This window comes from Cephus cinctus, unplaced genomic scaffold (genome assembly GCF_000341935.2).
Source record: "Cephus cinctus unplaced genomic scaffold, Ccin1 Ccin1_scaffold0215, whole genome shotgun sequence".
NCBI classification, from domain to species: Eukaryota; Metazoa; Arthropoda; class Insecta; order Hymenoptera; family Cephidae; genus Cephus; species Cephus cinctus.
Genome location: NW_014332933.1, coordinates 471,871 through 494,544, shown reverse-complemented (window position 1 = coordinate 494,544; position 22,674 = coordinate 471,871). Strand labels below are relative to the sequence as shown.

General features: G+C 42.4%; 5 protein-coding genes across 11 annotated transcripts in view; 3 read left to right on the top strand and 2 right to left on the bottom strand.

The window, feature by feature from the left end:
* Positions 1-112: 112 nt before the first annotated feature.
* LOC107265228 (heparan-alpha-glucosaminide N-acetyltransferase) lies at positions 113-4,100 on the top strand. Of its 3 annotated transcripts, none has more exons than XM_015734476.2 (12): positions 113-319; positions 963-1,126; positions 1,214-1,323; positions 1,396-1,499; positions 1,565-1,680; positions 1,763-1,863; positions 1,929-2,036; positions 2,119-2,377; positions 2,457-2,736; positions 2,807-2,931; positions 3,006-3,189; positions 3,264-4,100. In XM_015734476.2, exons 2-12 carry the CDS (start codon positions 980-982, stop codon positions 3,443-3,445), a joined length of 1,716 nt encoding a protein of 571 aa, XP_015589962.1. In that variant the 5' UTR covers positions 113-319; positions 963-979; the 3' UTR covers positions 3,446-4,100. The 3 variants fall into 3 exon arrangements, with proteins under 3 accessions (XP_015589962.1, XP_015589961.1, XP_024938075.1); XM_015734475.2 differs by having other exon boundaries at positions 947-1,126; positions 3,264-3,724; XM_025082307.1 differs by lacking the exon at positions 113-319 and adding an exon at positions 537-670 and having other exon boundaries at positions 3,264-3,724.
* On the bottom strand, positions 3,863-5,754 carry LOC107265233 (DNA polymerase beta-like). 2 transcript variants are annotated; one of them, XM_015734481.2, is made up of 5 exons: positions 5,485-5,754; positions 5,112-5,311; positions 4,881-5,041; positions 4,534-4,822; positions 3,863-4,457 (listed from the first exon to the last, which is right to left on the bottom strand). In XM_015734481.2, exons 1-5 carry the CDS (start codon positions 5,549-5,551, stop codon positions 4,167-4,169), a joined length of 1,008 nt encoding a protein of 335 aa, XP_015589967.1. In that variant the 5' UTR covers positions 5,552-5,754; the 3' UTR covers positions 3,863-4,166. The 2 variants fall into 2 exon arrangements, with proteins under 2 accessions (XP_015589967.1, XP_024938080.1); XM_025082312.1 differs by having other exon boundaries at positions 5,112-5,312; positions 5,500-5,754.
* On the top strand, positions 5,677-8,155 carry LOC107265230 (U4/U6.U5 tri-snRNP-associated protein 2). The gene is made up of 9 exons (XM_015734479.2): positions 5,677-5,833; positions 6,070-6,348; positions 6,427-6,602; positions 6,670-6,895; positions 6,968-7,254; positions 7,315-7,443; positions 7,529-7,590; positions 7,731-7,953; positions 8,035-8,155. The coding sequence occupies exons 1-9, from the start codon at positions 5,755-5,757 to the stop codon at positions 8,098-8,100; spliced, it is 1,527 nt and encodes a 508-aa protein (XP_015589965.1). The 5' UTR covers positions 5,677-5,754; the 3' UTR covers positions 8,101-8,155.
* Positions 8,156-8,811: 656 nt separating this feature from the next.
* Positions 8,812-22,674, top strand: part of LOC107265226 (rap guanine nucleotide exchange factor 2) — a 57,441-nt gene continuing 43,578 nt past the window's right edge. Inside the window, exons 1-4 of one of the 4 annotated variants that reach the window (XM_015734459.2) lie at positions 8,812-9,040; positions 18,640-19,270; positions 20,583-20,710; positions 22,025-22,108. In XM_015734459.2, coding sequence (XP_015589945.1) covers positions 19,202-19,270; positions 20,583-20,710; positions 22,025-22,108 — 281 coding nt within the window. In that variant the 5' untranslated portion in view covers positions 8,812-9,040; positions 18,640-19,201. Of the gene's footprint in view, positions 9,041-17,304; positions 17,544-17,667; positions 18,057-18,639; positions 19,271-20,582; positions 20,711-22,024; positions 22,109-22,674 lie in introns of those variants that run through there. The other 3 variants (XM_025082297.1, XM_025082298.1, XM_015734463.1) reach the window with 3 other exon arrangements.
* LOC112493959 lies at positions 9,057-11,977 on the bottom strand. The gene is made up of 2 exons (XM_025082314.1): positions 10,509-11,977; positions 9,057-9,564 (listed from the first exon to the last, which is right to left on the bottom strand). Exons 1-2 carry the CDS (start codon positions 10,535-10,537, stop codon positions 9,057-9,059), a joined length of 537 nt encoding a protein of 178 aa, XP_024938082.1. The 5' UTR covers positions 10,538-11,977.

The window sequence follows — 22,674 nt, the reverse complement described above, 5'->3', positions numbered from 1 at the left end:
AAATTTATGATCATAATATAAGATTACGAAAATAATACTTTCTAAATGACGTAAATCTCCACAGAACATTGGAAATGTCATTACGTTTATCAACTAAAAAGGCGCAAAACGACTAATTTATAGAGATCCTCGAAGCTTCTCTATTTTCTCGTAACAATGCAGTGGCGCTGTATTAGCACCGCAATAGTTTCGAGAAGGGACTTGTGACAAAGCATCCATTGCATCCATCCGATGTTGACTGTTAATGAATAATTCGCTCTTTCGTAATCTGTCAAATTACAATAATATTGTGAAAATACATGGAATGATACAAGAAATAGTAAGTATCTCCTTTTGTACCGATTTCTTAATGGTCTTTTATGTAACTCTTTTTGTAGTTTAATTTAACCAATATATCACATGGCTCGTAATATGCAAAATTAAAAAATTCTTCAGTTTTCAACATCTTTTATTTTAAACCTAATTGATTGAGCGGATTCATGATTATGTGGCAATATAATATTTTTTTGAATAAAACGTGAAAATTTTAACGTTTTCTATTCTATAATGAAATGACTTTGTTACATGATGGAGGGACATGCAACTATTTTTTTTGCACTACGCGATTCATTCTATAAATACTCTATTTCGTAATTGCATGGACAATCTTCCTTCTCGACCGAAATTGATGGTCCGTACTTCTTGCATAGTTGTGTTTAACATAGTTGAATGCACGTAAACAGAGACCTGAAGATACTTGTAGAGTAGTATAGGCAGTGAATTGCAGAATGTGTAGTATAATTTTTTTTTTTTTATAAAATGTGTAGTATAATAAATATACATCTGTGACAACAAATGAAGAAATTCTGGGATTCCCTGACCTAATTCATCTTCATGTTATTTACAAAAGCGTTTCATTATTAAGTAGCATAAATTACTAACTTGGTTTTATTTGTATATTTAATAGAACATCCTTCTATTAGGGATAGATAGTTAAACAATGTTCAGCACATGGTTAGGAGGTGATGACCGTCATTGTGGCAAAGATACTAATCAGACTCTGAAAATAGACGAAGCATGTTTGAGTATCATCAATGAAAATTCACAGCCCATCATATTATCTTCCATTGTCGAAGAATGTTACATGGTATGTATGAATAAATTTATAGAAGTTATATATATAATGCATAGATATAAATTTATTATAAACTAATTTGTCCTCTTTTCTGTATAGTGTGATCTATTACCATGGACTAATTTATCATCAAATAGTAATATCTCTCTGGTAGTAGGTACTAAGTATCCCTTACTGGTATCATATACAGATAATATTAATTCAGGAAGGTAATTATTCACAACAACGCTGATACATAATTGGTTCTCTTAACATTATTTTTTTGCAAATCTTTTTTACAGTGAGAAATTAGTTTTTAAAGAGCATGGTCATTATGGATGGACCATAACGGATGATGGTCACTCTGGTTTATATACATTGTATGATCCACCAAACCAATATCGTCGTAAGTTAATGTTTATTTATTTTTGGATATGTTGACTTGATTATAATTGTGTATTTCATTTTTAGCATTTTTGGTAGTCTTCACGATATGCGTGCTTGCAGCATTACTGTATGCTGTTTCATTTACTTTACTACGCTCCTTAAGAAAAATTAGTTTACGAGAACACAGTGACATTCAAGATGTAAGTCTATACTTAAAACAAATACAAATTTGTACTAACTCTTAGTTTTGAATAATGTATTTATAATTGTGTATCATTCTAGGATTTGGGAAGATTACAAGAAAATGAACCAGCATCACAACCACCTCCAAGGATACCATCAAAGTCAAGCACGAGACTCCATTCCGTGGATGCGTTCCGAGGGTATGTTCTAGTATTTTGTTAATTTATACTGCATTAGTTACTCATTTATTTTTCTTTCGTTCTAGAATATGCATACTGCTAATGATTTTTGTAAACAATGGCGGTGGAAAATATGTTATTTTTAATCACAGCTTGTGGAACGGATTAACAATCGCCGATCTTGTGCTACCTTGGTAATATATCATATTGAACCTTTAAACTTTGGAACATCAAAAACTTCAAACGAATCAAGGAAAATTGCAAACTTTATTTTAGGTTCGCGTGGATAATGGGCTTTACGATAGTCATATCGTTGCGTACCCAACTCCGAATATCAGTATCACGCGGAAGAATCATTTTGCACTGTCTACGTCGATCATTGATTCTCATACTTCTTGGACTGATTATTAACTCAAAACACAACTATTCGTTAAAGAATCTTCGATTTCCCGGTGTTCTGCAATTATTGGGTGTATCGTATTTCATCTGCGCGACGATCGAGACGATTTTCATGAAAGCCCAACGAAGTTACCACGTTAGTGATTTAAATTGCGACAAATATTCTGCGATAAGAGAAAACGTTCCATTATGTTTTTTTAATCTTAACTTTACAGCCAGGCCGATTTATGTTCTTGCAAGATATCTGGGAGAATTGGGCTCAGTGGTTAATCGTTATGGGTATCGTAACGATACATACATTGATAACATTTCTACTACCCGTTCCGGGATGCCCAACCGGCTACTTGGGTCCAGGAGGTTACCATTTTTTGGGGAAATATCCAAATTGCACAGGGGGTGCCATAGGATACATTGACAGACTAGTTTTTGGTAACCACGTTTATAATAAGACAGAAAATCCAGTTTATGGACACCTTGCCCCACACGACCCTGAAGGTTGGAATTCAAAATGCTTATGTCGTTAGTAATTTTTCGGTATGTAACAATGCATTGTATTTACTTCTAGGTTTAATGAACATCTTATCGGCGGTACTTTTAGTCTATATGGGAGTGCAAGCCGGCCGAATAGCTCTGTTTTATTATAACTTGAATTCAAAAGTAATTCGATGGTTAGTTTGGGCTGCTATAACGGTAAGTAATCATTCCTGGAACATCCATTGTTAACTGTATTAAAATGTGGTCATTCATATTTTGTTTTTATACAGGGTATTGTCGCTGGAGCTTTGTGCAACTTCAGTAAAGAAAATGGTGTTATACCCGTAAATAAGAATATGATGTCGCTTTCTTACGTTTTAACAATGTCTAGCTTTGCCTTGATTCTGTTTTCTATACTTTATTACTTGATTGACTATCGACGATTCTGGTCAGGCGTACCTTTCATTTATGCAGGTAATTAACCCACTCGTAGTAAGAGACTTAGCATTTATACTATTTGCAGTTTGTGTAATGTTTTAATCTTGCAGGCGTAAATCCTATATTTCTCTATGTTGGCCATTATCTTACTATGGACCTCTTTCCGTGGTCATGGACAATAAGTGGAGTGCCCAGTCACACTTCATATTTACTTATGAATTTTTGGACTACGGTACTTTGGGCAATAATCGCTTATGGCCTTTACAAGAAAGATATTATCATAACTATATAAAGCACGGAAGACAAATGTGATGCTAAAGGGAATGAACAACAAGAATTCCGAAATATGCAAAAATAGATTCATTTAGGATGAGATGCGCGTATTCCATAAAAATAAAGCGCACAGTGTTTTCAAGACTAAGATATATTGACTGCAGTATTTTAACGTATCTACTTTGTAATTTCATTCGATTCTCAGTTCTTTGATATGATATAAATCATGTTAGTGTTAGTTGGGTATACGTAATGACATAAAATATCCAAGTTTTAGCATCATTAGCCACTTTTCAATGACTTCTTAAAACCTGCATTTTTCGGAACATGTTCTAGTTATGTAGTTCAATTAAAAATATAGCTTATCTAAAATATTTTCAATTACAGAATTTACAATAGGATATTTTATATAACTTGAGATAAAAAGAAACTCATGGCTGTAAACATAGTTGATATATTAACCTATTAAGTTACAAAATTATAATTACATAGTTTAAATAGATATATATTCTTGGTTAAAGCATAAACATATGTATATTGTTACGCTTTTGTGTAAAAGTGTACGCACGGTATGGTTATACTAACACATTACTAAGTACATAGGTTTTTTTAAAATATAACTGATAATTTGCTTAAATGTAAGCAAGGAAATATATAACTTTGGTAATTTGAAACGTCGCCGTTATTGTTTCATATTAAGTGAATCTTATTATTGGTAAAAAGTGGTGATTGACAAATATTTAGGAATCTCGATCTTTGGGATCTTTATATGGCAAACCTAATGTCTTAAAAATATCTTCTTCGCTTGAAACATTTATAACTTCTCCAGGATTGCCTTGAGCGTTAAGTCGTCTCAAAGTATACTCATTCAATGTATATTTACGTTCCAGTGCATGTGCTCGCATATTTTTGTTAAACATATCACTTCCAGTGAAGTAAAGTACTGCACAATAGTACTGATCATGAGGTACCAATCTTATATCCAATCGTCGATGCGGTAATTCTTTGTTTGATGGAAGTTGACAAACACCCTATGTATATATATATAAAATTTATATTTAAATTAAGCAGGTATTGCATTTGAATCATAGCACAGTAAAGACAAACCATAAATTTTGTTTCTCCAAGAGAAATTCTGTCTGTTATCAAATTCTTTTCTTCAAGCATTTCAACAACATCTTTGAGCAGTGTACACTTTTTTTTAGATTCTTTTTCAGTACTTGTGTAATTGGCATGAGTAATTAATACATCAATATCTCCACTTGTTTCTTTTGCCCGTCTATAACTTCCACAGATTGTAACAATGTATCCTTTATCACCAATGGTCTCAGATATAAGTTTTTCTATACTTTGAATCTCATGTCTAGGGATCCTTTTTTCAAAATCATCGAAGTATCTGAAATAGTATGACATTATAGAAAAAAAAGACCAGAGACAATATTATAATATAATACTTTAAACCAATCCTTTGATGATGTGTTAGCCTTTCTAGAATTTGTTTAAGATCTTCTATAGTTTTGACACCACTATTAACTAATTCCTTTGCTTTCGATGGTCCAATACCAGAGACTCTTGTCAACAAATTAATAGCAATGTTATTTTCATCCTTGTTAATCTGAAATTATGCAAGATATACAAATTAATTTTGCCTTATTATAAAAAAAAATGGGATATATATTTAGTACTTCTTCCAGTTTGCGTAGCTTTCCAGTTTCTAGAAACTCATCTATCTTTTTGGCAATTTTTTCTCCAATACCAGGTAATTTTTTAGCTTCTTCACCGCTTTTAACTCTTTGAGGAAGTGCGCTCAAGCTACTAGCCGCTTTTCGATATGCATTATATTTGTAAACATTTTTGCTTACATTACGTTCATAGTTAGCAAGTTCTGAAAAAAAGTTAAAATAGAGTAGTAATAGAATGATTTGAAAAATTAGCTAGTAATAATATATTAATATTATAAAAAATTGACATATAACATAATATAATGTAACAACATTTATACGTACGCTGAAATAAAAATCATTTTTGATGCGCAATACTTGGTTAATTCAGAATTACCTGTAAGAAACTCGCAGAGATCATAATTTGGATTACTTGAACTGCTCGGAGCTTTCCTTTTACTCATCTTCACTTGAATTTATGACGATTCGTGACGACCAGTGACGATTATCTCCAAATAATTTTTTTCTTCGTTTTACAGGATTTTACGCCAGTGTGTATTTACGTCTCTCTACTCTCTATGCTCAGTGGCGTAGTCCACGTGTCATAATACAATTACTTCTTGTTGTCTTCTTCGGTTTGCTTCAGTTCCTTCAGTTGCTTTAGAACATGGCGGTTAATACACAAGAGAATAATTTAAAAAGGAAGCTGGTGGAACATGGAAGTGAGTCGGATGAAGAAAATGATAGTAAGTATTACAAATATCTTTGAAAGAAATTTATGAAGCAGTGATATAAGATAATATGCTTTAGGCAAAAGAACTTGCATAACAAATGCATAATATAGTTCCCATTGAGGTTACTTTCTTGGTTTTAACCGGCTTCTTTCTATTTTGTTTTTCAAATAACTATTTTCTCATTCATAAAGTTAATTGTATTATAAAATATGTAAAGAACATTGATTTAGTAATTGTGTTTATTTCAGAGAATGGTAAAACAGTGAAATACAGGATGGATGCTCCACGCTTATGTCCTTACCTGGATACCATCAATCGTCAATTTCTGGATTTTGATTTTGAAAAATTGTGTTCCGTTTCTCTCTCTAGAATTAATGTGTATGCATGTCTTGTATGCGGTAAATATTTTCAGGGTAGAGGAACCAACACGTATGCCTATACTCACAGTGTGGCTGAAAGCCATCATGTTTTTCTGAATCTTCATACATTGAAATTCTACTGTCTACCAGATAATTATGAAATTGTTGGTATGTGGAAAGCATGAATTGTACATCTATAATTTTTAACATTCCACCAGCTTTCGATAATAATCAATCAATTTACAGATTCATCACTGGATGATATTAAATATGTTCTAAATCCAACGTTTGATAGATTTCAAATTACTCAACTTGATAAGAGTGACAAACTTTCTAGAGCCATTGATGGCTCCATGTATTCTCCAGGTATTGTAGGTTTAAATAACATCAAAGCCAACGATTACTGCAACGTTATTTTACAGGTAATATTCACGAATACGATAAATAAGAGAAACAAGGGAAAAAATCTGTTCCTTTTTAAATTCACAGGCTTTGTCACACGTTACACCATTAAGAGACTTTTTTTTACGTGAATCAAATTACTCTCATGTGAAGAGGCCACCGGGAGATTCATCCTATTTATTAGTTCAAAGATTTGGAGAGCTTATGCGAAAATTGTGGAATCCAAGAAATTTTAAGGCTCACGTTAGTCCACACGAGATGCTCCAGGCAGTCGTTTTGTGGAGCAAAAAGCGATTTCAATTTACAGAGCAAGGTTACTTAATTATTTCAATTTTAAGGAAAATTAAAATAGAACAGAAATGAGTATCTATCTGTTATTATTTAGGTGATCCTGTCGATTTCCTCTCTTGGTTCTTAAACGCTTTGCATTTGGCACTCAATGGCACTAAAAAACGAGATTCTAGTATAATCTACAAAACGTTCTTGGGTCACATGCGGATATACACTCGTAAGATTCCTCCTCTTGAGTTAGAAGAGAGTCAGAGAAGTGAATTACTCAATACAGTGGAATATGGCGAAACGGTCACTGAGAGTCCATTTTTGTATTTAACGTGCGACCTTCCACCACCACCACTGTTTAAAGACCAGTTTACCGAAAATATCATTCCACAGGTGAATATTAGGCTTTTTCTTGACGCGGAGAGTAATAATTTATACTTTACACAAATTTAGGTCAACCTATATACATTACTGAACAAGTTTAACGCTGTGGCCGAAAAAGAATATAAAACTTACAAGGAGAATTTCATGAAACGTTTTGAAATCACCGAATTACCGCCATATCTCATACTTTATATAAAGGTATAATTTTGTGTAGTGCTTTGTTATATATATATATATAGATTGCCTATAGACCAGACAACCCTTAACACATTTTTGTTTCCAGAGATTCACAAAAAATACATTTTTTGTTGAGAAGAATCCTACCATAGTAAACTTCCCGGTTAAGTAAGTTTCTTGTGTGAATATTTTAGTATTATTCTTAACACTAAACGTATTATCGACGGGTCATTTGACACTTAAAACCAAAATGAGGTTTCTAAAAAGTTGGTAGGTTTAGTGTTAATAATTCGGTATATTTTTATCAGAAACGTAGATTTTGGTGACATTTTGACATCCGAAGTAAAAGCAAAACATCCGTATACGACTTACGACTTGGTGGCTAATATCGTACATGATGGTGAACCTGGTCAAGGTACGTACAGAGTTCACATACTGCATAGAGCAACTGGTCAGTGGTATGAAATGCAAGATTTACACGTGACACAGATTCTACCTCAAATGATCACTTTAACGGAAGCATACATTCAGGTAAGCATATTATGTGGCTGTCACTTCCAAGAATAGTTAACAGAGAACAGAGCGTTATTTAGCAGTTTAACTTTGTTTCAGATTTACGAATTGAGACGAGAAGAAAATGTAGAGAATGGAGACATTCAAGTGAAGCGATCCACGTGACGTTTTTCGAAGCGTACATTTATTAAATAAATAAACGAATGGATCTTTTACAGAATGTGTATCCATAATCTATGACGTTAACCCAGCACGCTTAACCCAAATACATCCGAAATTTATCCTGTGACGTTTCTCAGCACCCCACGTATTCAGATTCGCAAAAAATATAACCCGCCCACGCCTCTACCCAAATTTAGAAGTGTCAATCCTATGTCAACTCAGCAGAATCTTGTAAAAAAAAAAGAATGCATAATTCGAGAGACAAAGATATCATAGAGATCCACATCACGAGTCGACTAGCAGAATGATTATAGAACTGTTCCCTGCAGATTGGAACTTGACACGAACAGGTAGATGCAGCAGTGGATGATGTTTGATGTTATTGCCTTGGGCCTGTCGGTAACGTCCAAAGTACTGCTTGCTACTGCTGCTGTAGTACTACTATAGCTGCGACTATACTAAGGCTGTTGAAACGGGTAGACTGTTGGAAAAGATTGCACTATAGTCCGTTCGAGGAGGCCAAGAGTATGGGTGGCGTCGACGTCGGTACGGGCGCATATAAACGCCATACAGTGACTATAGGTTGCGCGACGGGATACTGGAGTCAACTGGAGTATAGTAGAATAGAGTGAGCTGGAGATATAATAGAGCAGAGCGGCGTGGTGGGTACGCATAGCAGCGTCGGGTGGTGGGAGAATAGAGCGTCGCGACGAGTCTCCTCGAGTCGAGTCGAGTCGGCTGCCGGCCACGCGAAGCGATTCTCGCCGCTCTTGAATCGCGCTCTTCGCGTTTTTATGTCTTGACATGCACGTTGTTATCTCATCGGAAGGTATCAAGTAGCCTGCGGTGACAATGGCGTAGAACATGTGTGCCGAATGAGTGTGCAGTGCCAATACGTGGATTATATCGAGAGATCGAAGAAGGAATTCTCGGCGAAAGTAAAGTAAGTAGACTCGCAATCAGAGGAGTTTTAAACTGCGCGGATGGCAAGGCACGCGCCAACCAGCCTCTCGACAGGACATCGTGTGTCTCTCTTGCACTCGGCAGCAATCCCTCTGGAAACTTATAAGAGCAAGACTGCCTGCTGGCGGTAACGGTTTTATCCAGCACAACACCTGACTACCTCGGCGATCTTCCATGGGAGACATTGGTCTTCGTGTTTTGGAGTTACTATACGTAGTGCTTGAGGAATGCGTCCCTCGTAACCGGTGTCTTTCGAAGTTCCTTTGATTCCCCTGAAGACTCGTGTCGTGGTTGGCCGTTGGCGTTACGGCAATATTTCCTCTTAGCGCTTTGAATTCCCAGTGAAGTCTCCGTGAGCCTCTGAACCCCGCGAGCCGTCGCCATCCCTTCATCCCGAATACCTGTTTCACCCGAGGACCGAAAAAACTGTTCGCTCCTGTGGCCCGCCGGAGAGCATAGGTAAACACACATCGTATTGGCAGCAAAATGACTCTTCTCAAGTTTCTACAAAAAGACAAGAAAATCGTAGAATCGCGATTTGAATCCCGTAGTCAGCTTAATACAACAATCGGTGGAGAAATGGAGAGCAGCAGCAGTAGAATAGTTAGAGGAGCAATCGAAGGATCGATCGATTCGCTTGCTATTTTCATTGCAGTCCCTGCAACCGTAAACGCAAAGGTAACGCGGGTCACGGAAGTCGGCCGGTTCAGGTTATATCGCATTGAATCAAATGTATTGGCTAAACGAATCCACGGGGAAAGTCATCTATGGCAGCGTGCAACCGCGTGGGGTAGGCTATGGTGGGGCTAAGTGGCCTCTCTCCTGAACCGCCATGGAACATAATGGGATAGAGAACGGGCCAACGGGGCAGGATGCTACGACGGGCACGATTCTCCTCCCGCTCCTCTCATTCTCATCTTCAACCTCAGTGAAGTGACTCCTCTAGCAGGTGGTAACGCCACTTTCCTATAGAAATATCTCGGAGCCATGAATGAAGAGCATGCCTTCGTATCGAAGTCAATTCGGGGAAATGAATGGGAGCCATTGAATGGGGCAATGTATTGTCGGACAGGAGCGACCGCAGGGGCGCGTCATGGACCTTTCGACCTGGAAGATGGCGGATCCTTTAATTCGCTGTATGCAAACTAGCTTGAAGTGAAAAAGTGCAAGGAAGAAGGGAGAAGTGCGATGTGGGAGGTGGCGCGGAGGCGAGGGTAACGCGGTGTAACAGCAAAGAAACACTTTTCTCTTTAGGCGGTGATTAGAAGCGGAAGGACACCGCCTCACGCGGATCGAATACAATGGCCAGGGGTACCCTCATTTACGTAATGCACGTAGACAATGCCGTCTGGCGTTCGCGCTTCGTCGCCCGAGAAATACGAAATTACGCTTCTAGCCCGCCTGCTTTCGAAACGGACTTCTCTTGTGCTTTGGCATTTCTCCATTACCTCTCCCCCATCTTTTCTTCGACCTTCATTTCCGGCAAGTCCCTTCGGCAAGTTCCGATTACTTCATATCTTTTGTCCCTTTCCTTTCTCCTTCCATTCGCTTTCAAAAACTTTGGTTAGGACGAATCAATAAGCGGAAAATGTCTGTTTGCTTTTCGCTTGTCTTCCTTTCATTTTTTCAAATCTTTTTCCGATATCAAAGGAAACAGCTGAGTTTACCGATTGGTCTGTCTTCCATGTCGAATGCTAATGGGTGGGCTGGCCGATGACGACATTAAGGAAACGCGATCGAATCGATTATAGAGTTCGTCACGCTGGGGAGAACTCGAAGGAACTCGAGAATCCGGCGCGATTCCTTTTTATGCGCATACATATGTACATCCATATACTGGGCATATATAGATACAGGTTACACGCTATATATAGATATATATCTACGTATGTCAAGTATGCACGTTTTACCTAGAGGGAGTCTAATCGGTGGCAAGGTACACAGGTAAGTCCGTGGGGGGAAAAATAGCTGCTACAAGGACGGCCTAACGGAAGTACATTTTTTTAGTTGCGTTTCAGTAATTTCCTGCCGACGGTGCACCGCGTAACAAGGCCCTCCAGCGAATATTCTCTTTTCCACTTCACCTTAACGGCTACCTTCGCCTTCGCCTTCGCCTTCGACTTCGACTTCGACTTCGACTTCGACTTCGCCTTAGCCGCCTTGTCGCTCTTATCCTTCGTCCTTGCGCTTTGCTACTCCCTTCTCCCCTCTTCACCCAACTCACCCTTCCCACGTCAAACTTCATTATTATACAATTGCTCGGATCACTGCGCAACGTTCATCCGTGTCCAATGTCCATGTAAAATGTCACATCCATCGGCCGCAAAGGGATGTTTTTAAATATTTTCTAACGAAATTTCTACTACCTTCTGCACATATGGAAACCTCGGCCTCCCCTCCCTTCCTCCTCCTGCGCCCAAATGGGAACCCGCAGCTTGCATTTTTCCGTTATAAAACGACCAACCCACACCGTCTACATGGCCCTACACGGCACTACACGGCACCACCTGTCCATCCAGCGTGGACGTCGACCAGGTTTCCATCCTTTGCTAAAGGTTCCTGGCAGCAGTTGCACTATTATGCCAGCAGTGCCAACGGAATGACCGGTAGCACCAGCAGCGCCATTAATACCATTCGCTATCTCGAACTATTCTCAGCACGTGCCAGTTCACGATTTACGTAAACTCACGCGAGCTGCAAGTCTTTCGCGGCTTGCCGCTCGATTTTACTTCGAACTCGCTCGGTCGCCATTCTCCTGACGATTTACATCGCCACGCTAGAAAAACACTGGCTCGCTGTCTTATTCGCACAACGAATATCACTGAAGCGAGAGAACTTTTAAGGAGTCGACCTTGTAGTCGACCTGCCTACTATCTACTGCTTAGCATACAACTTTTATTTGACTGTAGACTTAGAGAGCCAGTAACACCTAAAAACCGATCCCACGCATGACACGTGCGCTCGGCCTCGCGCGAATTTATCTATATACATATACACATCCATCGTACTATAGTCTACCGCCAAATTTATGTATATCAGATATAGCCGTTGGTGGGACCAAGGCGAACAGAGTCAGTATACATATAGTCATCCGACGTGTTACGCGATTACGTAATTTTTTATAATTATTATAACTCTATGCGTGCTTATTTTTCGTACTATTTATTTAATGACACCACTATGATTTACGTGGGAATATTGGGAACATACGTTCGGAATAGTCAAATGAGTGAACATCTGCGTGGAATAGCGTGAGAACGCGAAGTGAAAAAATCGAAGGGTGAAAAACAAACAAAAACAAAAAAACAAGCCTGATGTAAGTTCGCCGACGAGGATCGATTCGGATGATTTCCGGCCAGCTGATCGATTCGACGCCTTTGCGATTCCCAAATGATGATGTCACCACAAGAGAAACAACGATCGAAACATCCAAGCAGGTATAAAATCTACGTTGGTCTCTCGGGCCAGAAATTTCCGGTAAACACGTGACTGACTTCTTCCGGTCTCACGCATACCAAACTTCCTAGCCTGACCATGCGACTTCCTCGAGAGGATCCGTCAGCATGGGATATCGCGTACTACCTACCGCCGGTACAGAAAACGTGTGTGCTGTTTCCAGGACGAACCCATCGTCACTTTTCGTCCAATTTCACGGCAATTTCCTGATTTCGAGACGAATCAGTGAAGGGAAAGGATTAGCCCCGAGGGAAGCATCTCCTCTCGCGCTTCGCTCTTGGATTCCTCCTTCACTTACACCGAGACTATTACACTACGTTGTGCAATTAGGAGGGTACGTGGGTGGCAGCTCAGGGGATGATGGAAAAAAGTAAAAAGTGTCGAGCGAAGCTTCGGAGGATTTTCGTCTGGCAATTAAGGGCTGAAGAATCGATAAAATCTCGGAGAGTCAAAAAAACGAGGTGAGAGAGAGAGACAAGAATAGAGAGAGAGAGAGAGAGAGAGTAGAGGCCGATGACTTTCTCGCTTAGGTGGCAATTTCCGAGGCGCGAGGACGCATATATTCCTCCTTTAATTACTCGGTACGCGGGTGGGAATTGCTGATCGTGACGTTGCTTTTGATGCTGTCGTGGCTGTCAGTGATAGCGCAGATGACGAACCCCCTAGTTTTCTTTTTCTATAAGCTCGCGTGCCTTCTCGCCGCGAGCCTTGGGCCTCTTGGGAGAGGCGGAAGCAGGCGGAAGCAGGCGGAAGCAGGCGGAAGTGGCATTGGCTAAATATGCACGGCCACGTATACGTTCCGTTGGTTGTCGCGCGACGCTCGACGCTCGACGCTCGACGTCAATGAAGACACGTCGGATGGAATAATTATTTCTATACCCGAGTGATCGATCGGGACCGCGAGGACTGTTTCCGCACGTACATTTCCTTTTTATCTATCGCCAGCCTGACTGCTCGATGACGAATAATCACGAGAATAAAGTCTTGTCTCGTTATTTACATTACGCATAACGCAGCCGCATTATGGACAAATGAATTGAAAACACGCACGTTTTTCTGTCGCTTGATATAACACAAATTTTTTTTAGATTCCTCGATTTAACGAGAATACGGTACCTCAAATAACCAGTTATATCTGTGTCTTGTTTTCTCAACGCAAAATATGCTTCTAAAAAAACCGATACTAAATTGCTTTTCAGAAATTACATAATCGAAATACGGTACTGAGAAATCCTATCAATTTCATCGTAGGAGAAGGCAAAATACCTATATATACATATATTCGATACGGTATATTGATTTTAGGATTCCAGGCGTTCGGTTTATTCGAATTAAAAAGAAAAAAAGGAAAAAGAAAAAATTTGAAATGTGGACAAGTTCTACGCACCAAGCTACACGCACAATGGATATACACTTAGGGTAATTACGCCACGTTGCCTGCAGGTGATTCGATCGAGGGCAGGTAGACGATACATGTCTACCAGCCATATATCTACCTGGCAGAAGTCTACAGCGTTCGTGTCTAAAGGTATAAAGGTATAGATGTATAGATGTACTAAGCTCTGGTTATCGATCTAGAATTTTATACAGAATTAAACTATAGTACGCCTATCTTAGTCGCCTTAGTTAAGCGAGTAAAGGCGGAAACGAATGGTAGCGCAGTATGAAGAAGGCATCCAAGAGACACTGCGGATCAAAGATACCTGCAGCAAAACTGGAGAATGCTCTCGAGCCATTTCCGAACAGAAGCCATATACAGCATGTACTGTGGACTATAGGACTATAGGACTATAGGACTATAGGACTATAGGCACCATATGGGGAGTCCCGTGCCCGAGGCTGACATACGTTCCACCTTGAAACGCGAGACGCGCACGAAGCTTTACCGGTGCCTCCTCTTTCGATTATCCGGACGCTGTTAGGTTGTTAGATCGAGTCTCCGTTCGTTCTCGTCTTCGGCGTTTTCCCAAAATACTTGTCGCCAAATTATAATTGGCCGCTTCGAGGCCATCGCGCTATTGGACTTATCGATCGGGTTTCGCATTAGAGCATTCTGGAATTGCTTTTTTAGAGGTTAATAATATTCCCATGGTTTCTCTATTATTTCGTTGGCTTGAGTTCCTTATTGTTCGCGAAAACCGATTGCGATTTGTAAGGCTGTAAGGCAGAAGTCGGTACGGTAGACACATCGGCGTGCGATGCAAGGATCGAGAGCAAGGACTCTGCTGAACTTGCTTCGTAGCGAGTGGATCAGTCGGTGCGTAGAAACGCACGCAGTGCGTGCCACGAGTAGCTATTACGTTCCGTGGAATGCGTACGCCAGTGAAAGAGCGATAATAAGTGCGATGAGAACTATCCCACGCACTCCTCCATTATCCCACTTTTCCACTCGATGCGTGTACCGGTGTACTGGTACAGTGACAGTGCCAGCCTACAGGACCCACACTTCTCAGCTACCCTTCACCTTCTTTTTATTCACATTCGCTACGTCCCTTCGTTCTCCGCTCTTCAATCTCCTCCACGCCGACATCTTCCAGTAGAAGATAAAAAGTCCTCGGCGACTTTTCGTCTTGAAAGGGAATCGGATGCAGTCTCTTCAAAGTGCATAAGGCCTCTGCGCGCACTGGGGTCGCCCGAAGGAATGGAAGAAAGATTCTTAGCTGAATTTGACACATGCACCATCCACGTCTCCACGTGGATCTTTGTAGCTGTGCAGCAGCCGCGTGCTTCGTTGCCCCAGAGTGGCTCCTCACGGCGCAGCGCAGTAGACCAGTTCAAAGTGGCAACCGCGAGAACGAAGTGCTGTCGCTGCTTCCCGAGGGCGACTCCAGAAGTGCACACTCCTGGGGTTAAGGGATGCCAGAGTGCACCCTTGCTTTCTGGATCAAATTCTCTGCGGCGAAATAATAGCCGGCTGGGGACGGGGCGCGTCTCTCTCTCTCTCTCTCTCTCTCTCCCTCCCCTCCCCCCGCTCTACTGCTCTAAAGCTGTAAGCATATATGCGAGCGTGCATGCATGTGGGAGGATGACCGGATGACAGGATGACAGGATGACAGGATGACGGGTATGTAGGCAGGCGGCCCGGCAGGAAGGGATCGACGCGGTCCTGGAGAGAACGGGCAAAGTCGAATTAATAGATGGATGTAAAAAGTGCGTAGTTAAACGCTCCCGAGAGGGACGTGTTGCCGATCCGAGGACTAATGAGGATGTATTATGGCGCGGCTGTTCCCGTTCTGCCTTCCCGTAATGTCGGTTCTAATCTCGTTGACGAAGCTAGGCCAAGGTTCTTCCGATGGCTTCGACCTATCCGGTTTATCGACTGGACTTTGTTCTCTCTCTTTTTCCTTTATCTTCGCTCCTCTCTTTCTCTCTTTCCCTCCGCAGGTTCCACATCGATCCCTGCACTTACCCCGCGCCTACCGGCTGGGGCATTACCGTTTCGCTAATATGAACTTGCAGTGCCATTAGAAACTAGCCCTTAGCGACTGTCCAATACACGTGATAGATGAGTCATTGAAATTTGAGTCCTTCCACGCGACATCAAATATTTGCTTGCTCTTCCATCTTCTGTCTCAAGACTGAAAATCAAAGAAACGCGTCCAACTTCAGAGCAGCCGACTTTCCCATCTGTCAGAGAGAAAATGAAAAAGGTGTCGGATATTCCCGGAGAATGACATTTCGTTCCATTCGCCCTTCGCCCGGACCTTCCGGCATCCCGTCATCCGAGGAAGTTGTCTCTGTCATCTCAAAGAAGTTTGCGAGTCGTTCAATTAGGAATCGGGGACGCTTTTCCATCTGTCGCTTTCATAGAGAGGAACTCCGAGTGACCAGGACGCCTCGACCCGTCATCCAGCTACTTGATCCCGTTCCTGTTCCCGTTCCTGTTCCATGCCAATTACCATTGCCATTTAGTGGTTACGCTACTCGCGTCCAGGCATTTACGCATGATGCGTAGAATGACTTGAACCCACTGTGAGGAACCGTACAGGAAACTTCACTTGGAAGAGCAGAGGGCCGCGTGCAGAATTTTGGAGTCCTTTGTCTCACTTCGAATGTCACGCCCAGCCGACTGCACGGATTCGCTTGGTAAAAGCGCTTGGATTATTGCGCATGTTCTTCGGTTGGTTTCCACGAGTGGAGGAAAATGCTGCTCCGGAGTCCCCGTAGCTATCTGGGCTGCCGTCTGCACTGCCAGGGAAACTCTGGGAACTTACGAAACGAGTACGTTTATTACGTTCAAGTTGAAACTGGGTCAGCCGAAAGACGCTGCGACGCCCCCAGTAAAAATTGCCGGAAAGTCGTCAACGACAACATGGAAGTTCGATATCGTCGAGCCGCATTCCGTTAAATGTCAAATGTTATCGGAACCAATGTCTCCCTTTGCGAGAGGCCGAACGATTGAAGTCTAAGTTATAGTCGATCTTTGCTAGATGCTGGACAGTTTGTTAATAGCAGCGTGACTGCTGCTGCCAGAGCGTAGATTTATTTACGTGGAGCCTGAGCTATAGCGATCATCCACGAAAGTCAAGCAGTCGATCAGAAGAAACTGTTCGGGTCGGGTCGTTAATGGATTCGAAATTATAAACAGTTATAAATAAATGAGTCGCCCGATGGAGGAAGTCAAATGCTCTATGACTAAAGAATTCATGATTCGATACTTTCTGCGTCGCCGTTCCGTCCCGTAAAATAGAGTGGCCTATATCCCGGAGATATTTTTACCAGTGACTTGGTGTAACGTGCTGCGCAACACGAGGAGACGCGAGGGCAGACACGGAAAGACACGGAAAGACACGGGAAGACACGGGATCACTGCGGAATAACGAAGAACAGTCAAGTCCAGTCCGATCTGAACTTTTAGTCCCGGCGGACCAACGCGACGACAGTTTTTGACTCAGTGCTGCCAATTTCGTATTTCTATTTGAATTCGCTCAATACGCGACAAGCACACCTATTCGCGGAGCGTGCAGAAATAGAGAGGATGCCCAAGTAACGGCAGCGCTAACTTGTGCATTTGCACTCATGGCCACGTGAGTATTTAGATCCTTGGAAGTGTAAGGAAGTAAGGGTGGCCTCATCTGGGCATATAGCAGAGAACCGTAGTGGTGGTAGAGACGGCCGGTGGAGTAACGACCGTAACGAGAACTAACGATACGCTTGCACGAACCTATTACGTGGTTCGGTTCACTACTGGAGGATCCCCTCCGAAGATCGGTATCATATAGAAATAAGATCGTGAACCATGAAAAACGCTTCGGAGTCTTTCGAATGGAATATTCGTTGAGTTGAAGTGACGGCAGGTAAGAGGGGGGACTCTTCTGCCTGTTATTCTCCCTAGCCCTCTGGGATCGTGAAAGGAGCAGAAAATGCGGCAGTCAATTAATATCGAACTCTCTGCACTGTAAGATAGTACTTAACAGTTAATGGGGAGCGCGTTCTCCGCCTGAGAAACTCGAGCCGGAGAGTAGGAAGAAGAAGGAGCGGAATCAGCCGGCACTCTCTGCTGGTCCTCCGGTACGCGACCTCCACTCGCAGCTTCCAAGGTAGGTATGTGCCTCGCCTGACGTCACTTATCCAAGGTCGGGTGATGAACCGAACTCGACGAACTCGACGAACTCGACTAGCAAGCTGCGCATCAGGCGGCCCTGATGCGCGAACCCCTTAGTCTCACTCCGCTTCTATATTCTCTCTTCCCCTTTCCTGGAATTTCCTTCCTGCCCTTCGCAATCCCTACCTTTCTTTCTCAAGATACACTTCAGTTTGGTCGATATCGCCCTGGCCTTGTAGCGCCCTTAGACTTGTTTTCTTCCATTCGTCCTTTATCCCTCAGCTCCTTCCTTCGTTCCGTAGACTAGAGAGTCTCTCCGGTTCTCTCTCCTTCTTCAGCCTCGCTCCACGGTGCAGGATTTTGCGGAGACGGACTTGCCGCTTCTGAGGATTTTCAAATTCCTTCCGATTTATCGACTTTGGTTTCTCTCGTCTTACGATCGGAACGTTATGCCACTTGCCCGTTATACTCGACAGCCGGCAGACTGTCAGACTGTCAGACTGTCAGACTACCCTGTCGACTTTTCAGATGGACGTTTTCCCCCGAGACTGATTCTCCTCGATGATTTTCTGTTGCAGAGAGTCGTATTAGTTGTCGATCAGCCAATGGGACGTAGGAAAGCAGCAGGAGAGCGGAAGAGTCGGCCGATAGAAATCGCGGAGATTCATCCTCAAAAATGATGTCTCTCTCGGCACTCTCGAATGCTCTTAACGAAGACTCCAGTCCGGTTTTATTGGATTTCGTATCGACCTACAGCTAGGACATCGAGTAACGAAACTCTCACAACAGTGTCGTGCCACTTTGGAACGGTCGAGCAGAAAAGTACGATTGATGGTAAATCAGGGCTAATTTCAGTGGCGACCGGTGCGCGCGTCGGACTGCACTGCGTTTGTGGCCTGTGCACACAAGTGTATACTGAGCACACAAGAGGGCAGTTCGAGTGTTTCGGTGAAATGTGAAGAGTGCAGTGAAAGGTGAAGAGTGAAGAGTGAAGAGTGAAGAGTGAAGAGTGTGGCCCCATAGAGGATTTGGCAGTTCCGAATAATCACTTGGATACTGGTTCCCATGTCTCCTAGGAATATCGGCTGATCTTATTATACGTTAGAGTTACTCTGCGTAATTGGATTGTCGCTGGCTATTATGACGGAATACTTGGATCCGCATTTCGTCCGGGCTCTTTGCCGCGATCCAGACAGGCGAACGTTGCAGGTGAGACAACTCAACAACCTACTGTACAACGACATCCACTCTTTCCTCCATTTATACTCTTCTTTCGCCTCTGTGCACTTTTCCCCTTTCATCTCCTCTCCTTCTTTTATTCGGGCTGCGACTTTACCGAGGTTCACCTTGTTCCACGGCCCTTCGTTTATTGCTCCCTACTAATTAGCAATTACCGTGATGGCTGCCGTGAATCGTTTTCTGAATACGCGAGGCTTGCCCCGGAAGCGCACTGCATCATCCATGCCCAGGCACATCTATATACCCAGAATATACTGTAGCCTTTGCTCTTTTATACGGGGTAAGTACGATCGAAAGTTTGAAACTGCTAGAAAATTTCTTGCCGAGCGAAAATGAAAGTGCTCTTTTACATTGGGGAGGGGGGGGGGCAGTAGCTGTTTCCGGCGAATTTAACTACTCGAGACACTTATTATTTGCTTAGCCCTTACGTGGCTATGAATTTTCAGGTGAAAGTCCTAAAGTCTTTCGTAATAATAATCGAGATCTTCGACCGAATATGCCTCATCGACGTGCTGCTGAAAATCAAAGAAAGCGTTGGCACGATTTCCCCAAGTGACACCTGCGATACGCTTACATATACGATATCCGGTCCGCGACGTGTCCTGGATCCTCAGGATAATCCACGGTAGGAAATGCTGCCAAAGCATGTCTGTCTAGTTAGGTTCTCCATATACGAAGAAGAGTACATATATACTGCCGAAATTCCTGGCTCCTCCCTACCAGTTACTAATTATCAATCACTCCAACTACCAGTCTAACACCTACGATCTTCCTTCTTGTAACGGTAGATACCCGGAGAGCGAGCCTTTCGTAAATCATGCGCGACCAGCGCGTTGCGTCGCATCAACTTATTCGACACACTCGGTTTTCCCAAGATTCGAACTTATCTCACAATCACTATATATATATACATTGAACTACAGTTTTTGCCTCAAATCATTTGTTTCTTTTTAATCGCTAATCTAATTGCGCTTCGGGTCTCTTATAATGATATACAAAGCAATATGGATACATATTGGCATACGAATTACGAATACGACACTTGAACGCTTGTTAACTCGAATCCAACGAAAAGAAAATTGTAGTAATTCCTTAAATAAATCACCTCAACGCATGTACAGTTGAAACTCCAATCCGTTATCGAAGCGTCCTACGTCGTGTGCTGCCCCCAACGCGTATCGTGCGTAGTCGTTACTCCTACTCTCGGGAATTGTGCCTTGTCCCACGCGACATTGCGTGGCGCGAACGACCTTTTTCTACGGTCTCGTCCGATTCTTTGCAGGATTTGCAGATCATATACTACGGACTGCATGGACTGGAAGCCCTGCGACCCTGCAGAGACTCCATATTACGGGGACTTTGTAAGATCGTGCGGTACGAGAGACATCATGCCAACCATGTGCTGTACTAGTAAGTATAAAGCTTTTCACTCCTGTTTCTAATCGGGTAATTTAATGCGTCCTGATGAGTACATCAGTACCTTCTCACCCAACGACCGTTCAACTGGTTATCCCGTTAACCGTCAAATGCCACTGGAACTGTAGAATAGCGCTCTCTTATGCTAGACTGCTAGAAATCTGTTTTATCGGCCGCAGATTTGCGACGGTACATAACCGACTGCTCTGCAAGAGCTTAGCCGAGGAGAGAATACTCGATCGGTAACTAGCATTTCTTAGTTTCTTTTATCGAATTTTGGAGCTCTCAAGATGAAATCCAGATGCAGGAATCGTTTGAGTATTGCGAAAAACTCGATTGTCGGAGCGAACACGTGTTCGGTACGTGTGGTGGTCCGTGCGAATGTTCTTTTACCGTATGTTTCAAAATTACGAGACATCCGTAACGGATCCAGTCCTGAAAATTCAATCTTTCGTTGATCGTCTTGTATCGTTAACTAAATCCGTGAATATAGAGAAATATGAAAATAGAAATAAAAAAATAAGAACGACTAAAACCTGTTGACCTCGTGAATTTATACCGTTTGCGCTAATGAGTGGTCCTATAAAATTCTTAAATTTTTAAAAATTACAGCATATTTGCCCCAGAAGCTGCTTACCCTTGACATTTATCAATCTTTTTCACAATTCCCTCGAGTGTATTCGACATGAGATCGATTACGAAACGATTGTCAGACTCTTCCTTCCCACGAGGCAATAATTCGCAATACGTATAATCATATCCCAGTTAGGTCGACAAGCAGGCAAGTGCGCGTGTAGTGCAGGTTGCCAGCGTAACTTAGAATTGCACATGGGAGGAGTTCACGTGCTCTTTTCTCTCTAACGGTGACGGAGACTTCCGGTACGTGCACCGTTCAGAATGGCTGCACAGTCCTTTCTAGATTCACCGGAGGAACTTCCTGCAGCAGGTCCATTCGCTATCTAGCTGCGGCTAGAGAATTTCACGAAGGATACTTGGAATCTTTAAAATGCCTTACAGAATCGCGTGAATGAGAAATTTCGTGCATCACGGCCGCCGTAGACTCGAGGGATCTCGTAAGACGCTCTTCCAATTCCATTGGACGACGTCCGGCGTCGGCGTCGGAATTCGGCACAATTTTTAGTCCCATGAGAAATCGCGAGAAGAGCACGCCTCCCACGAGGAGAGATATAGAAGAGAAAAGACTAAAAGATAAATGGAATTGGATGAGAGTGATAACTGATAAGAGATTACAATCCGTCTCGCTAGCGTTGAGGGAATCGATAGTGAAAATGTCGAATTTGCTTTCAGCACCGGCGAACTCGCAACCAGCTGGTACATCTTGCTGTCTGGCTCCGTCTTCATCGATGGATCCATGTTCCTTCCTCGATCAAGGTAAGAACGCATTCCCTTATCAGCACCATATCACATTTGATTTTTTGCACTTCCCTATAAATCATGTAAATTGACAGAGCCACTCCGCTCGAGCGATCTGGCCTTGCGCACTTAGATTTGACAAGCGTGCTCTCGCCCTCGACGTATTCGCAATACCCTTCCGATTGGATTCGTTCAATTTGCTGCACTTTCATTTGGCAGGGCTACGCCCTTATTTCGCGGGACTTTCCTTTGAATTTCCACTCTGGTCGCTCGGTCCTTATTGCGGATTCCCTGCCTACTTCCTGCTGAGGGTAACCGCGGTGTCGCAGATCCTGAATGGGGCAGACAGTTCGGCAATAAGTCGGAAAGGACAGGACGCAGTCTGCAAACGTTTTAGCGATAAAAGGTTCTTTCGTATAGGGATCAAAGAACGAAGGCCACCGAGATAAGTCTGAGCAGCGAATTTGTATGAAACTTTTGATGGGCCATTATGTTGGCATTATCCAGTGAATATGAAGTAAACAAAAGCGAATTCAAAGCAGAGTAAAATCAATGGTGATGGCGGTAGTACTGTAGATGGGGGG

What these genes read in the sequence shown, in the direction of transcription:
- LOC107265228 (XM_015734476.2), top strand. Translation starts at nt 980, where the DNA reads ATGTTCAGCACATGGTTAGGAGGTGATGACCGTCATTGTGGCAAAGAT. An exon ending in TAGTTTGGGCTGCTATAACG is followed by an intron (nt 2,932 to 3,005) that starts GTAAGTAATCAT and finishes GTTTTTATACAG; the next exon opens with GGTATTGTCGCTGGAGCTTT. An exon ending in CGTACCTTTCATTTATGCAG is followed by an intron (nt 3,190 to 3,263) that starts GTAATTAACCCA and finishes TTAATCTTGCAG; the next exon opens with GCGTAAATCCTATATTTCTC.
- LOC107265233 (XM_015734481.2), bottom strand. Translation starts at nt 5,551, where the DNA reads ATGAGTAAAAGGAAAGCTCCGAGCAGTTCAAGTAATCCAAATTATGAT. An exon ending in AGCTACGCAAACTGGAAGAA is followed by an intron (nt 5,042 to 5,111) that starts GTACTAAATATA and finishes GCATAATTTCAG; the next exon opens with ATTAACAAGGATGAAAATAA. An exon ending in TTGGAGAAACAAAATTTATG is followed by an intron (nt 4,458 to 4,533) that starts GTTTGTCTTTAC and finishes ATATATACATAG; the next exon opens with GGTGTTTGTCAACTTCCATC.
- LOC107265230 (XM_015734479.2), top strand. Translation starts at nt 5,755, where the DNA reads ATGGCGGTTAATACACAAGAGAATAATTTAAAAAGGAAGCTGGTGGAA. An exon ending in GTCGGATGAAGAAAATGATA is followed by an intron (nt 5,834 to 6,069) that starts GTAAGTATTACA and finishes TGTTTATTTCAG; the next exon opens with AGAATGGTAAAACAGTGAAA. An exon ending in ATCTCATACTTTATATAAAG is followed by an intron (nt 7,444 to 7,528) that starts GTATAATTTTGT and finishes TTTTGTTTCCAG; the next exon opens with AGATTCACAAAAAATACATT.
- LOC112493959 (XM_025082314.1), bottom strand. Translation starts at nt 10,537, where the DNA reads ATGAAGGTCGAAGAAAAGATGGGGGAGAG. An exon ending in GAAGAAAAGATGGGGGAGAG is followed by an intron (nt 9,565 to 10,508) that starts GTAATGGAGAAA and finishes GTCTTTTTGTAG; the next exon opens with AAACTTGAGAAGAGTCATTT.